The sequence below is a fragment of the Panthera tigris genome, chromosome A3 (assembly GCF_018350195.1).
Source record: "Panthera tigris isolate Pti1 chromosome A3, P.tigris_Pti1_mat1.1, whole genome shotgun sequence".
Classification (NCBI taxonomy): domain Eukaryota; kingdom Metazoa; phylum Chordata; class Mammalia; order Carnivora; family Felidae; genus Panthera; species Panthera tigris.
Genome location: NC_056662.1, coordinates 101,993,089 through 102,009,647, shown reverse-complemented (window position 1 = coordinate 102,009,647; position 16,559 = coordinate 101,993,089). Strand labels below are relative to the sequence as shown.

The following is a 16,559-nucleotide window of genomic DNA, read 5'->3' as shown; positions in this document are numbered from 1 at the left end:
AGATCATAGGTTGACGCTCCACATTGGGTGCAAAGATTACTTTTAACAAAATCTTTTTACAAAAATACTAAAAGTAATCAACAATGAATTAAAATTGCATACTAAGGGCAGCTGGCTGGCTCAGTCAGTAGAGCATGCGACTCTTGATCTCAGGGCCATGAGTTCAAGTCCCATGTTGGGCATGGAGCCTACTTAAAAAAAAAAAAATAATGAAAACATTACTTAACATAAAAGACGGCAATCAAGAAGGAGAAAATAGAAAACAAATAGCAAAATGACAAATGTATAACTAAATCAATAATCATATTAAATCTGAATTCTCTAAACACCCTAATCAAAACACAGACATCGACAAACTGCATAAAAAAGCAAAACCCAATTCTATCTGTAAGAGATACAACCTTGATTCAAAACACAAATAAGTAGAACATAAAGTGATGGGAATAAGCTATCCCTTGCAAAAAGGAACCAAAAGACAGCAAGAGTGCTGTGCTGGGTTGAACAGTATCCTTCCAAATTTCGTCTCTACTGAGAACCTGTGAAAGCAACTTTATTTAGTAATATGGTTTTTGAAGGATGTAATCAAGTTAAAGATAAGGTCATACTAGATTTGAGTAGGCCCTAATTCAATGACTGATATCCTTATAAGAGGAGAGAAATTTGGACAGGGAGACAGAATGCCATGCAATGATGGAGGCAGAGATTGCAGTGATGTATCTATCAGCCAGAAGCACCAGGGACTACTGACAACTACCAGATGCTAGGAAGAGACAGAGAAGGATTCTCCCCTAGAGCCTTGAGAGAAAGCATGGCCCTGATGACACCTTAATTTCAGACTTCTAGCCTCAGAACTGTAAGAGAATCAATTTCTGTTGTTTTAAGCTACCCAATTTGTTAGCAGCCCTATAAAAAAAATGAGGGTTGCTGGGGTGGCCCAGTTGGTTAAGCATGGGACTTCAGCGCAGGTCATGATCTCATGGTTCATAAGTTTGAGCCCCACGTTGGGTCAGCTCAAGCCCCACTTTGGGAACCCCGCTCCTCTCTCTCTCTCTGCCCTTTGTGGGACTCTCTCTCTCTCTCTGCCCCTTCCTCACTTGTGCCCTCTCTCTTTCTAAAAAAAAGGAAGAAAGAAAGAAATAAAGAAAGAAGGAAAGAAAGGGAAAGAAAGAAAAGAAAGAAAAGGAAAGAAAGAAAGAAAGAAAGAAAGAAAGGAAAGAAAGAAAGAAAGAAAGAAAGAAAGAAAGAAAGAAAGAAAGAAAGAAATGAATACAAGAGCACCTGGATGGCTTAGTTGGTTAAGCATCTGACTTCAGCTCAGGTCATGATCTTCTTACGGTTTGTGGGTTCGGGCCACACGTTGGACTCTGTGCTAACAGCTCAGAGCCTGGAGCCTGCTTCAGATTCTGTGTCTCCCTCTCTCTCTGCCCTTCCTTGCTCATGCTCTCTCGCTCTCTCTCTCTCTCTCTCTCTCTCTCAAAAATAAAATAAACGTTAGAAAAAAATTGGGAAATCCTTGAATATTTAAAAATTGAACAACACACTAATAAATGGCCTATAGATCAAAGAAGAAATCACAAGGGAACTTAGAAAATTGTTTGAATTGAAATAACATGAAAACACAACAGATCAAAATGTACTGGATGCAGCTAAAGCAGTAGTTAGTGGGAAATGTATAGCTTTAAAATCCATAAAAGGAAAAAAAAATCAGGAAATTAGAATTCATGGAAATTTAAAACTTTTGCACTACAAAAGACATCATTAAAATTGAAAAGATAAGCCACAGTCTGAGAGAAATATTTACCAATCATATATCTGGTGAAAGAATTCTTGGGGTGTCTGGGTGGCTCAGTTGGTTACATGTCCAACTCTTGATTTCAGCTCAGGTCATGATCTCATGGTTCGTGGGTTCATGCTCCACATAGGGTTCTGTGCTGACAGTGTGGAGCCTTCTTGTGATTCCCTCTCTCCCTGCACCACCCCCCGCCAAATAAATAAATGAACATTAAAAAAAAAAGAGAATTCTTACTTCTCTCTCCTTTTCTCAGCCATTGTGCTGTGTGCGGTTGACCGTTCTTTGCCATGTCATCTCACAAGATGTTCAGGATCAAGCGATTCCTGGCCAAGAAACAAAAGCAAAGTCATCCCATTCCTCATGGATTCAGATGAAAATTGGCAATAAAATCAGGTACAACTCCAAGAGGAGGCATTGGAGAAGAACCAAGCTGGGTCTATAAGGGATCGCACGTGAGGTGGCAGACATATTTATGCTGCATGAAGGTTACGCCCTCAGATCCTATCACTCTGTAAACATCACTACTACTTGAACAATGGATATGTTTTATCGGGGAAATGATTTTTCTCTCTTACATGCTTCTGCACCAGTAGGTTAGTTCAACAATACATATGTGAGACCTTCTGTTTGGGGGAAAAAAAGAATTCTTACAAGTCGACATAAGAAGACAACCCAGTTAAAAGTGGGCATAAGATTTAATAGACTTAAATAGACTTAAATAGATTCAATAAACTTTTCACCAAAGAAAGTACGTAAAAGGCAAGTAAAAAGATGCTCAACAACAACATAATCATCAGAGAAAGGCAAATTAAAGGCATGAGACACCACTACATAGACAGCTTAATGGCTATAATAAAAAAGATAATATCAAGTGTTGTCAAGGATGCAGAGAAACTGAGATCCTTGTGCATTGCAGGTGGGAATGTAAAATGGTAGGTTTCCTTTGGAAAACAGTTTGGCAGTGTCTTAAGAAGTTAAACATAAATTTACCATTTTACACACAGCAATTTACTTCTTAGGAATCTACCCAAGCTGGATCTACCCAAGGTTGTTTCAGCTGGGCTGCAACCAGTAATCTAGACGGGCTGGCAAGTGATCTGCCTGGAGGAGCAGGGGCCTGGTTTTTGGAGCAGAGGCTTGGAAGTGAAATGAGAATTTCAGTAGGATCGCTGAGAAAACAGAAGAGTCACTCCTTTGCTCTACTCTAGGGCTGGGAGCTCTATGAAGAGGTAGTCTTTCCCTTTCAGTAGAGCCATCAGGGGGCACTTACATGGTCTTTCCAGCTTTGGGAGAACACCAGGCCACACAGCCCAAAGAAGGGTAGGATTCACCCTGAGGAGCACTGCAGGCTGGTGAACCACAGAGGAGGCTTGGTGAGGCTTGGCATGAGAAGGAAAGCATCCTCCCAGGAATATCTGAGGGGAAGAGAATTTCATAAGCCTCAGGAGTTATGTAAGTGAGGGAATGAACTAGCAAAACCTTGATGCTATCCTCAGTGATACCCCAGGGCACGTGAGCTTTAGGGATAAACTGGGTAAGGAAGATGTAGCCTTTGGCCTTTCCTCTGGTCAATACAGATGGGACTCAGTTTCCTTCCATTGTGGATCCATTTCAAAACTCATTTCTTCTAAGAAATTTTCCCTGATGCGTCTCCGCTCTCTCAAATGCCTCTAGTATTCCTGCCTCCTTAGCACCATTAGTTATTATAGTTTTATTGGAGGGGAAAATTTTTCTTACATTTATTGATATTTTATTTGATTAAGTTTATTTTTATTTAATTAAGTCGGTTATTCACAGGCCCGTTACTCTATGTGCAAACTGTGAGCACACATCATGCTGTAGCAACATGACCCAGGCAAAAAGAGAGTATGTGCTCCAGCAGAGGCCTCTGGATGGGAGGCACAGGCATCACCTCACGGTCACTGACAGCCTGTGACTCTAGGTTTTGCAATGTCCTTTGAATGCAACTCACTGAGTTATTTTTCTATTTTTCTTATTTTCCTTTATCTCTGTGTGGGAGCTACTGCATTCATCCAGGAAGAACAGGAAATAGAGGAGAAAATGACTCCAGTGCCACATGGACATGAGCAGCTTCCTCCTACATGTTGAGATGTGAGTGTTTCTACAAGGTATTCCTGTCCCCACAACTGTCACCCCAACTCAGAATTCTAGAAACTGTAGGAATATTTGCTCCTCTAGTTAAATTCCTCTAACTAGCATCCAGAAAAAAATGTAAGCTTCCCCAGGGAACAGAGCTCTGTGAAGGCAGGGACTTTGTCTTATGTCCTCTGTGCCTTGAACACTGCCTGGAACAAGAATGTGTTAAATGCAGGTTTTCTAGACCAGAAAGGTATGAGTGGCATGCCTCTTCAGGGAGGGGTGTTGAAAGGCTTCCATTGAAAAGGGAACCAGTCTTACCTTGCTAAAGAGCAACTAAGACCTAAGTCTAAAGAAATAGTAAGTCTTATTTTATTTAGCACAACTGTGAGGCAGAAAATGCTAGCTAATTAAAGGTTTTGATTAATAAGGACTTTATGATCCATCTGGTACATGGTTCATCAGCTTTGGAAGGGTTAATGCACACTTCACATTAAAACTCCATCTAACACACTTTCACTTGACCTTGATGATGATCAGGGTATTTCAAAGACTTTGGCTGAAGTAGTGTGGTAAATGTGGTAAGAGAGATACAATGGGGAGACTTAATTAAAAGGCTGTGACTTTGAAACTGAGAATGCTGTCTTCAATGAGCCATTGCAGGCTGTGATGCATGGAGAGATGTGATGAATGCTGTGTTTCAGAAAGATTCATTCGGTGATGATGTTCAGGGAAGATTGGAGAGGGAAAGGGGCTGAAGCAAGAAGAGCAGCTAGAAGACAGGTGCAGTACCCAAAGCATGAAGTGAGCGTGGTAACGTTAGAGACGATGAGTGAAAAACAATTTTGAGTTGTTTGGTGTCCAAGTATAGGACACAAAGAGAAGGGAGAGGGGAAAGTGTAGTTGAGGATTTTGAAGCTTGTTTCTTAGGAGTATGACCCTCAGGCCCTTCTAAGAAAAGTCCTTGATTTAGAGGCTCCAAGTCTGGCTAGCCATGTCCTCCCTATGGATGAGACTTTTGTGGGGTCAAAGGGATATGGCCACCCAAAGACGGTTACCCTCCCACTTTCCAGAATATGCTAGGTACCTGAGAACCAGAATACTGTCTAAATAGCCCAGCTCTTGTCCTGAACCTGCACTGGCTTCTTCCCTGGGTCTATTGTCCCAAGGGTCAATGGCATTGCTGTGCACCCCTAGGACCAAGCAGTGGCCAAAATGTAGCTGTTTGTGGGAGGTGCTGGGTGAATGGATGGAGCCTGAATTTCCTGAATGTAGCGTCCCCATGCATGTGTGCATGGCCCTTCGTGGTGCAGGATGGAGTCAAGGAAGGTAAGAAACGGGTGGGCCATGGTCAGAGGCCAGGGCCATCTCTTCCAGTATTTCCTACTTTTGGCATTGAACTTCCATGAATCTGAGCATTTAAAAAATCTTGGCCTTTCAGGTCATCCTTATCAATATATATTTGTAAGGTGGGAAGATAGGCATTTTACCTAGCAGCTTATTGGCATGGCTTATAACTTTAAAATATTTAGACACATGGTAGACATGTAGACATATGGCTTCCATTTGTACTCTTGTCCTACAACTTTAGATGTGGCCTTGCTTTTTAGCCCAACATATTCTTTAGTTATAAAGTGTCTTTGTAGGACACTTCTACAAATCTCTCTTGCTGAGAGTTTACCTATTGAATTGTCCCTTAAAATAGCTAGTTCAGTTTTTTGTTAACCAGCTTCCCAGTTTTTAAAATTATTAATTTGTAATTCCTCGTGTATCCTAAATATGGGTCCTCTGTCCGATAGGTATGTATACACACACACACACACACACACACACACACACACCAGACATCATATCCTATTCTGTGGCTTTCCTTTTGATTCTCTGGATGGTGTCTTTGGATAAATAAAAGTTATTTTTAAGGTTGTCAATTCATCCGTTTTTTCCTTTACTCCTAAAGATTTTTATGTTCTCTTTAAGATCTTTACCTAGAATAAGACCATAAGATTTTCTCTCTTTTTTAAGATTTTCTCCCGTATTCTTTTAAAAGCTTTCTTGCTTTACTTTCACATCTGCATGCATCAGATCACAATGAATCTGCAACTGCTTTTGTGAGTGGCAGAAGTCAAGATTAATTTTGTTTTCCAAATGTATATCCATTGACCCAGCTTCATTTATTGAAAAGTCCATCCTTTTTCCCTTTGTACTGCAAAGGAACCTTTGAACCTTTATTATGAACCAAGTGACTACATGTATCAATAGACAGATAGCGTTCCTTTGGTCTGTTTGTCTCTCCTGTGCCCAAACCGTACTCTCTTAATTACCACAGCTTTGTACTTACTTAAATACTGTAACTTTTATAGGTCTTGACATCTGCTAGTGTTGTGTTCCAACTTTCTTCTTCAAGATTGCTTTAGTTATTCTCGGACCTTTGCATTTCTGTATAAATTTTAGAGCTGCCTTGTCCATTTACATTCCGCAGACTTGGGACTGTGCCTTGGAACTTTTCAATTTTACCCATAAAACGTCCCTTCGCAACAGTGGGTGGAAGAGCCGCAGCGACGCGCGCAGAAAGGGATCCTCCGCCGGTACCGCCCCCTGGATGGGACCCGGGGCTCAGGGGCACGCGCCCAGTCTCCGGTGTCCCCACGCTGCGCCAAGGCCGCGCTCGCCCCCGCCAGCCCCCGGGCGGCCCCCAACCGGGTCCGAGACGCGCTGCGGAGCCGGGGCGCACGAGCCCCCCACCCCCCGGCCCTGGCGGGGGCGGCCGCGCGGCATCACGGGGCGGAGGCGGGGCCGCGCCGGCAGGTGGGCGCGGCCTCCGGGCTGACGCGCGGGCGCCGGGGCGCAGCGCCGCCGGGACCCTAGTGGCGCGGGGAGCCGGCGCGGTGGCGGCGGGGGCCGGGACGCGGCGGGCGCCCGGGCGGGTTCCGCGCTGAGCCGCCACCTCGGCTGGTCTTTGCGGAGGCTGCCCGGGCGGCCCGGGCGCACGGCCCTTCGCCATGTATACCTTCGTGGTGCGCGACGAGAACAGCAGCGTCTACGCCGAGGTCTCGCGGCTGCTGCTCGCCACCGGCCACTGGAAGAGGCTCAGGCGAGACAACCCCAGGTTCAACCTGATGCTGGGCGAGAGGAACCGGCTGCCCTTCGGGAGATTGGGTGAGCGCTTCCCCCTCCCCGCCCTCCCGCTCCTCCCACGGCCCGTTAGCAGCAGCGCTTTTGTCTTAAGGTCATATATCTTCCCCTGCGTCGTTCCCCGGGCAGAGAAAAAATGGATCCATAAAGGTCTAAACCCACCGCTTTGCATGCCTTCCCGTTGCCGAAATCGGATTCGTGGCCGCCGCTGCCTGTGGACAATGGCTGGTGCCTGCAGCCCGGGGGGCTGGGGGGGGGGGGGGCGTCGGCCGCGCGCTCCCGCACTGCCCCGGCCCGACGCCCCCAAATCGCGCAGGGCCGCGGGGCAGAGCTGGGGCGGGGCAAGGCCCCGCTGAGCCGGCGTCGGACCTCCAGCTGGAGTCCTCTTGCGAATTTTCTGCGCTGAGGATTTCACCGTGACTGGTGTTGACGCGGGAGGGATCCTTGTGTGTGTTGAAAACCCTGCGGATTCAGCTACCCGAAGGCTCAGATCAACTGGGGTTTTGGAAAAGACCTCTGGGTTCCCAAAGCAGGAGCTGCAGAAGTGAGCCAAGCTCGGGCCAGGGCGGAAGGAAGGGTGTCTGATGTAGACCTTTCCTGAGGTTCCCCGAAGTATGTGTTTTCACAGTTGTGTGTTGAATGCAGATTTTGCATGATGGCTTCACCCTGCGTCCCACTTTTCTCTGCCCTGCTCTCCCCGAGAGAGTTACCTTCACTCCCATGGTCGATGCCAGCTTGGCATCGTGTCTACATCCATATCCACATCCTCGCCTGTAGGGAGGGGCACGCGAAAGGAGAAGACCGGCAGCTCCCTTCTAGATGACGTAATCCACAAGTTGTGCAGATCACTTCAACTTACATCCCATTGACCTGAACCGTCTCGTGGCCTCTCCTCACTGCGCAGTCATCCCGGAGATGCAGCCTCCGTTCCTTGCCAAAATTCTCCTGGGGCGGGGACCAAACAGATTTGCCAAAGACGGAAGAGGAGGATCGATAATGAGGAAAAGTCATCTCTGTCTTAAAGGGCAATCCAGAGACAGCGGTGTTCTGTGTCCAGCAGAGGACATAGTTTTTAGAAAGAGGTGTGGTCAGAGGGTAGAGAGGCTGAATGAGCAGACTGAAAATAGGCCATTTGGAACTCACTGGCTACTTCCATAGAGCCTTTGGGCGGGGGGTGTGTACAGTTGTAATTTCAGGAATGAAGGGTGTTGTAGCATAGCCTTATCGAAATTTTTTCTTTGGAATGGACTTTTTACTGTTATACAAATTTAGGATGTATGATGAGGACTCCATGGAGGGACTGATTCCAACCCCCAGCAAACTTGGAATACAGGGAATGTGCCTGGAGATTCCCTTTTGTTAAACTGTCTCTCCAGGAAGCCCTCAGCAAAGAGAATACCTTCCCTGAAGGAAGAACTACTTATAGTTGAGAACATATATTTCCTTCTTGCTCTGTCCACATCCCTGCCTGACTGACTTACCTTCCTCTATAGACTGGGCAGTGCCTGGCTATAAAAGCTTAGGGGGAATCCTAATATTCAAAACTGGCAAAAATGTCTCTGTTGGGGCTGAAGCAGGGGTGGTTTTGCATTGCTATGGTGCTCAGGACTGGGGGCAAGGCCAGAAACTTACAGGGTCCAAATCCTAAACAGGTACCACAAAGTCAACAGATGGTAAGAAAACATTTGGTTTTTATGGAAAAGAAAACAGCATCACAACCAAAATGGTTATATGTCTTCACTGTTAGGGATGTTTACTTTTTGCTTCAGTGCATTGTGTGAAACCCAAGGAGATGGCTTATAGAGCCAGATAAAGTCTCAGGAATGCTCTTGCCGTGGGAATGAGAAGGTAGGCGCAGGTGTGAGGCAGGTTCATCAGCAAGTTAGTACCTAAATATTTTTATTTGATTATATGCTGTTCTCAGATGTATCCTTTTTACCTCTGGCATCTTCTACTCAGACTCCCTTTGTTTGGTTTTACTTTTATTTTTGTTGCTGGAAATTGAATGCATTTTGTTAGGAATTTAAACAAATATTAAGGCTTTTGTTTTTGTTTGTATCCTTTCTGCTCTGTTTTATGGAGGAGGGGACATGCAGTAGGATTCATTGAAAATGAGTCTCTCTGTGGGAGATATACAGAAGAAAGTCTTCAGGGCTTCTGATTTTATAGACATGGCTTCTCTACTATCTTCCTTCACCTCTTGTGGCTCTCCCAGAAGCTCACAGAGTTAGACATGCTTGAAGACAGTAATATCCTAGTCCTAGTGCTTCTTTGATGGCTATAGAAAGCAAGGTTAGGGGTGCCAAGGCGTCACTGTTGAAGTCCTACTGTGCTTGGGGTGCCTGGGTGGCTCAGTCAGTTAAGCATGTGACTTCAGCTCAGGTCATGATCTCACGGTTCATGGGTTCGACCCCCACGTCAGGCTCTGTGCTGACAGCTCAGAGCCTGAAGCCTGCTTCAGATTCTATGTCTCCTTTCTGTCTCTCTCTCTCTGCCCCTCCCCAGCTCACGCTCTGTCTCTCTTCCACAAATAGATAAATATTTTTAAAGTGTAAAAAAAAATAAAGTCCTACTATGCAGAGACTACTAAGTCCCTATGTGTGAAGCCAAGAGTGGGGTTTGGGGGGGATCAAAGAGAGGTGAAATAGAAAATACCCTTCCGCCCTAAGAAGAAAAAACAAAGGCAGCAGTGGTGTTCGGCAGACCTAGGATATTGGTATCTCTAATATCCACTCTGGGGAGGGGGAGGGTTTCTGGTTCCATGCTGTGGAAGGGGGTACAGGTGCAGGGCAATGGAATTGTTCCATTTCCACCAACCAGTCTTGAAATGAGAGAAGGAAAAGCTGGGCATGACACAGCTGTTCTCTCTCCTGCGTGCTGGTGCTGACATTGTCGTTTCCCACCTGTCCTCTTTCCCTTCTGAGCCTCCTCTTTCCTTTATAGGTCACGAGCCTGGGCTGATGCAGTTGGTGAATTACTACAGGGGGGCTGACAAACTGTGTCGCAAAGCTTCTTTAGTGAAGTAAGTGTTGAAGAGTCATTTTCAGTCTATTACATAAATGTTTTCAACTTTCATCCTGAAGCCCTTTAGCAAAAATGTGGGATTTTTTTTTCTGGACAAAAATACTTTTGTCTAAAAAGCCAACAATATTAGTTCCGGAGTATCCTCCATGCTACTTTGATTACAGTCTAAAACTTTGCTGTTTGTGCCTGATAAATCCTGTCTCTTAGGTGAGGCTCCCTAGAAGCAGAACGGGAGGCCCAGGTTTCTTATGTGGTGGGTGACTAATGGCAGGGGGGTGGAGGGGTGGAGGTGAAGGCTCTTGGGAGAAACCCATCCAGAAGCAAGGGGTGGGGGGTGCAGACAGCAGGGGAGGAAGCCAAGCAAAGACACGGTTTCAGCCGAAGTCTCTCCTCAGCCTGACTCCATGGAGCTCGGGAATAAATGGTACCTCCCAACTGAGACGAGAGGACCTGGCTTCTGTCCTCTAATACCAGTCAGCCACTGGCTGTTAGGGGAAGTGGAGAATGTAGCTTCCCCTCCATTTCTGGACAGGGGCTAGACCCTGCAGAAGAGGCATACGTGAGCTCTTGGCAGCCAGCTCATAGCAGCCAGGGGTCCCAGAAAAGACACCCAGGCAGGGTATAACAGTATCTGCTGTGCTGCCCACCTCCGAGCAGTGGGGTTATGGCTAGGTGTCATAAGAACGGTCCCATAAGGTAGGGGGAAACAGTATTATACAGGGATTAAGGGGGAGGACTAGCAGCTTGGGTTTTAACCCCAGGTCTCCCTCTCATTAGCTTGGGTGTATTTCCTCATCCCCCCAGGCCTCAGAATCTACCTCATGAGGTGGCTGTGAGGATTAGCTAAGGCGACACATGTCACGTATATGGCACAGTGGTAGTAAGTACTGGACTCTGTGCCTTGGTTTCTCCTTCTGTAAATAAAATGGGGATAATAGTAACCACCTCAGGGTCGTTGTAAGAATTACTTGAGTTCATTTATGCGCTGGCTTTGAATAATGTCTGTCTCATAGTTCACACGACATAAGTAAAAGCTCTTACTACTGTTATTTTGCCTGTCACTGCTATTATTGTTATCATTTCAGTAGGAAAGAACTGGGTAGTGCCCCCCCCCAATCAGGGTTGTAATAAGTCTCCAGTTTTCTTTCCATGAAGACTAGTGAACATGCGTGTGTAGCCTAACAAATCATTTAGGGAGGAAGACGCCAGAAGATATGACTCAACGCAAATGCTCTTTTCCCCACTCACATTTCACTCTGGGCCCTATCTATTTACTAAGTTGAGTGTTCATGGCATTAGCTTCCCCTTTTTGTCCACACTCATTGGCCCCAGTAACTTATATATCCGGTTCTGTCTGTGATGGATTTTCATGATTCACCATCCACCCCTAAAGGTGAGTGAAGCTTTCTGAATTCCTATTACATATTTACATGTTTAGAACACAAAAGATTATTTCACCAGAACTAAGAGTAGAAGTGGGACATGATTATTTATCCAGATCATTCATTTAAAAAATTTTTTTAAGGTTTATTCAATCTTTTTTCTACTATGACTTTTTTTTTTAATCTGAGGATAAAGGGAGAATTTAGCTTTTAGAAGTATGAACAGAGGATGTTGTAAAAATTATGTACGTAACATTCTACATATTTGCATAGTTATAATGAAGTGGCATGACCACGTGACTGGGGTCCTGATCGGGTCTGAGTAGGTATCTAGATCTCTGTGACCCTGGACGACACCGCTCTAAATCCCAGTGACCCATCTGTCAGTGTGGATGGGGATGATTATACTTGTTCTTTGCCCCTCTGTGACATGTGACATGGTCTGTGATGACACCTTGTAAATGGTGACATGGTTTATGCAGGCTGGGGGTTGTCATTATCCTCATAAGCTTCCTTCATTCTCTTAGGTGGCTGGCAAGGGATTGTAGTAGTTCCAGGAAGCGATGGTTCCCTTTGTCATTTTGTCTCTCCATAATTTTGTATGGCTTCGGAGGGCTCCAAAGAGTAAAAAATGTAATTTCTTCATTTTAATGTAGGGCAGAATGGCAACTCATAGAGGATAACTGGGTTGCCCATTGCCATAGCGGTTAATGTTGCTACACATCGTGCAGTTCCAGTCTGTACAAATGAACCTATGGGCCATGTGACTGGGCATCCCTCACAGGGCTTCCTAGAGTCTCGATAGTGTTCTCCACTGGACCCTTGACAGCAAGTGCCTTCCTCCTGTTACTTCAGGGACTTTGACAAATTCATCAAGACCCTGTGGCTGTAGTCTCAGAGCCCTGAGTGGCTTTTCTCTCTGACCTAGGTTGAAGGCTTTCTTTTTCTCCTGTGAAGTTTTTCCCCTAATATATATAAATGAGCCTCCATTTGTGATTTCCTTCTAAATGGGTTTCTGAGGGAATGGAACAATTACAAAGGATGCTGTCCAGCAGAAACAGAATGCCAGCCACATGTGTAATTTTAAATTTCCTAGTAGCCACATTAAAATAAATACAAAGAAATAGGTGCAATATATTTTACTTTTTTTAATTGTTAAAACATTTTTATTACAAAATCTATAAATTAATCGTTTTGGTACAGTTCTTTAATAATTTAAAATCCTTGATATCCACAGAAACCTATTTGTGTTTTCTACTACTCTCCCTTGAATCCTAACTTTAAACTTGTTTTTATTGGGCTTGGGTATACATACCATGGTAACATTATGAAATGTTTGGTCCATTGTAGAAGCTTGTGTTGACCTTTTTCTGTTTAAACAATTGTTTCAAAAGCTGAGCCTGAAAATATTTTATTTTATTTTATTTTTTTAATTTTTTTTTTAACATTTATTTATTTTTGAGACAGAGAGAGAGAATGAACGGGGGAGGGTCACAGAGAGAGGGAGACACAGAATCCGAAACAGGCTCCAGGCTCTGAGCTGTCAGCACAGAGCCCAATGCGGGGCTCGAACTCACAGACCGCGAGATCGTGACCTGAGCCGAAGTCGGACACTTAACCGACCGAGCCACCCAGGCGCCCTGAGCCTGAAAATATTTTATACACTACAACAAAAAACACTGCATTTAGAATTGATGTTACAGCAAATGATCATAGTTTATTTCTCTTTTTTAAGCCAAAATGGAATGTCGGTTTCCTAATTCCTTCATAGTTCCTTCTATCAGATGGTAGATGGAATAATAATTACACAACAACGTATTTCTGACTTCTCCATCTATTTTATTTGTAAATATAAACACTCTCCCTTCCTTTTTCTTGATATTTTTAGCTGTTATAAGGAGGTCAGTATTGAGAACAGGTTGTCATTGGACAAATTTTCTTTTTACCTCCTGGTCGAAAAACATTTGAGAGGAAGAATTTTATTTATTTATTTAAAAAAAAATTTTTTTTAACGTTTTTATTTTATTTTTGAGACAGAGGGAGACAGAGCATGAACAGGGGAGGGTCAGAGAGAGAGGGAGACACAGAATCTGAAGCAGGCTCCAGGCTCTGAGCTGTCAGCACAGAGCCCAACGCGGGGCTCGAACCCACAGACCATGAGATCGTGACCTGAGCCGAAGTTGGACGCTTAACCGACTGAGCCACCCAGGCGCCCCTGAGAGGAAGAATTTTAAAGATTAAATCCATTATTTCATACTCGTTGAAGCAATTCTTACTGTAGCTTATGAGTTGATTGAGTCAACCCTGGGAAATCCTGAATATTTCTTCTCGCTTTTGTGGAACAATGAATTCTGTTCTCTGCCAGAACTGAATGAGAGTGTGGTGAGGCAATGGCAGGGGGCTGGTTGGCCACAACAAGCTTCAAATGAAAACCTGTCTTGCTAGACTGACTGAAGTCCTTGGAGACCTGGCCTTGTTGATTCCAAATTTGACTTGCTTAATTTCCTCAAGGTGATCAGTTCTTTGGTGATAGATTAATATTTTACTTTAATAATATTTTTATTTAACCAGAAAAATCCAAAATAATCAGTTTGATATGTTATTAATATAAAAACAATTAATGAGATATTTTATAGATTTTGTTCTCTTTCTGAGTCTTCAAACTCTGGTGTAAGTTCACATTTTTGGAACATCTTAATCCAGACACTAAATTTTCATCTAAAACCCTTGCTCTGTATTTAGATTTCATGAACATTTATGGTTGAAATGTTGATTTACATACTCAAGTTGTTCCCACGTAAAGTTTTTCAGTAACTCAATGAAAAATCATTTTCCTTTCATAGTTGCAGACACATTGGCAAAACTGGTTCATATTTTTAGAAGAATGACTTGAGTTTTCAGAACTATATCTAAGTTAAATAAATTCATCAACTCTTATGTCAACACGTATTATTAATATCTAATTCAAAAGAGATATTGAATAAAGTGAAAAGAAATTCTAAATTTAGCAATGTCAACAAAAGTGTTCTTAAAACTTTTCTTTAGTTTTTGTAGCCAATTTGCATAATGCTGTCTATTTCAATTTAAATCTTCTACATACTGAGTCATGCTCTTTTTAAATGTTTATTTCTTTATTTTGAGAGAGAGAGAAAGCATGTGCACATGCGCCCATGCACAAGTTGGGGAAGGGCAGAGAGAGCGAGAGAATCCCAAGCAGGCTCCATGCTGTCAAGCACTGCGCCTGAAGCAGGGCTTGATCTTATTAACTGAGATCATGACCTCAGCTGAAATCCAGAGTCAGATGCTTAACCAGCTGAGCCACCAGGCTCTCCTATACTGAGTCATGTTATAAAAATATGTGAAACCATTATTGTTGGCTGTGTTATGAAATTGGAGCATAAATTCTCACACCTGTCTGGTTAGGTCATAAATAAGATCTTCTTTTCCCTTCCTTGGAGCTTCAACTTTAGCTTGATCGCCTAGAGCGTATATTGATGAGAAGATGTAAATCACACTGCCACTTTTTACCTTTGATTATTGAATAAAATAATTATTGATTTGGGAAGCATTTTCTTTTATTTCAAGAGAATCTGATTTGGAGTTGACAATATAGTGAATCTTTGTAGAACTCCTTTCTCTCAATTAGTGAACACTGGCAAAGAACACAGTATCATTAAATCTATTGTCTTCTGTTTCTTTCAACAGTTCCATACTGGGGAATCATTGTAGCATTTGCAAGTATATACTAAACCATTTCAACAACTGTATCCCTGATAGTTTTCATAGAGTGGGCTTCAGAAAACTGAGTGCAAGTGTTTCCAATATGTACCATATAGTACAATGAAACACTAAAGGAAGCATCGGTGTATTAAAATCCCAGTAAATCAGATTTCAACCCAACCTAGCTGAAGCACTGTCACAATAGAAATTTTCACATGTAGGTGAGATTCTTCTTTGACAGATGTAAAAGATTTAAAAATATCTACATCACAAGGTTGGTAGTTTTAAGGCTGAAATTTGATATTTTTTCATGTATTTGAAAATTCTTTGAGGGGCGCCTAGATGGCTCAGTCAGTTAGGCGTCTGACTCTTGATTTCAGCTCAGGTTATGATCTCACAATTTGTGAGTTTGAGCCCCGTGTTGAGCTCTGAACTGCCAGCGCAGAGCCTGCTTAGGTTTCTCTCCCCCTCTCTCTCTGCCCATCCCTCACTTGTGCGTGTGTGTGTGTGCTCTTTTGCTCTCTCTCTCAAGATAAATAACTAAATAAACTTATAAAAAATATTGGAAGCAGAACATTCCCAAAATATTCATTGGGCAGCATCTCATGTCACAGAATTCAACTAAAACTGAAGGAAGATATTTAAGATTTTTCCATTTTTGAATCAGTCTTTGATACTATTAGAAAAGTTTTGTATTCCTTGGGCAGTGTTTGTGACTTAGCTAAAGGTTGTTCACTCTTTGTAAAATGTCTTATTTTTACTGTTTTCCTCAAAATATTTCCTCCAGCTGTATTTCTATCTAAAATGGTTTTTTGAGGGCACCTGGGTGGCTCGGTCAGTTGAGCCTCCAACTCTCTTTCTCCTTCTGTCCCTCTCCCCTGCTCACTCTCTCTCTCTAAAATACAAATGTATAAATAAATAAATACACAAACAAACAAATAAATAGAAGTGGTTTTCTTTTTTATGCAAGAATCCATGCCATTTTATAACTGACCAAAGTTACAAGTTCAGAGCCTGTTAAAAATATGTTTAAACATTTTTTGTTAGGTATTTAATTCTGATTTCAGCCACAAATTTCAATGATTATTTTTTTTAAGTTTTTATTTAAATTTCAGTTAGCTAACATACAGTGTAATATTAGCTTCAGGTGTAGAATTTAGTGATTCAAAGCTTTATTACAACACCTGGTGCCATCGTGACAAGTGCATTCCTTAATCCCCATCCCCCACCCACCTCCCCTCTGGTAACCACCAGTTTGTTCTCTATAGTTAAAAGTCTGTTTTTTGTTGTTGTTGTTGTTGTTGTTTTTAATTTTTTTAACGTTTATTTATTTTTGAGACAGAGAGAGACAGAGCATGAATGGGGGAGGGTCAGAGAGAGGGAGACACAGAATCCGAAACAGGCTCCAGGCT

At 43.1% G+C, this 16,559-nt stretch overlaps 1 protein-coding gene and 1 pseudogene across 2 annotated transcripts in view; both read left to right on the top strand.

Moving 5' to 3' along the window:
* The first annotated feature begins 2,079 nt into the window (after positions 1 to 2,079).
* On the top strand, positions 2,080 to 2,234 carry LOC102953789 (annotated as a pseudogene).
* A 4,591-nt stretch (positions 2,235 to 6,825) lies between these two features.
* The window catches only part of TTL (tubulin tyrosine ligase), a 37,739-nt gene continuing 28,005 nt past the window's right edge, over positions 6,826 to 16,559 (top strand). For both annotated transcript variants that reach the window (XM_042981994.1, XM_042981995.1), the window contains exons 1-2: positions 6,826 to 7,045; positions 9,965 to 10,043. In XM_042981994.1, coding sequence (XP_042837928.1) covers positions 6,889 to 7,045; positions 9,965 to 10,043 — 236 coding nt within the window. In that variant the 5' untranslated portion in view covers positions 6,826 to 6,888. The remainder of the gene's footprint in view (positions 7,046 to 9,964; positions 10,044 to 16,559) is intronic.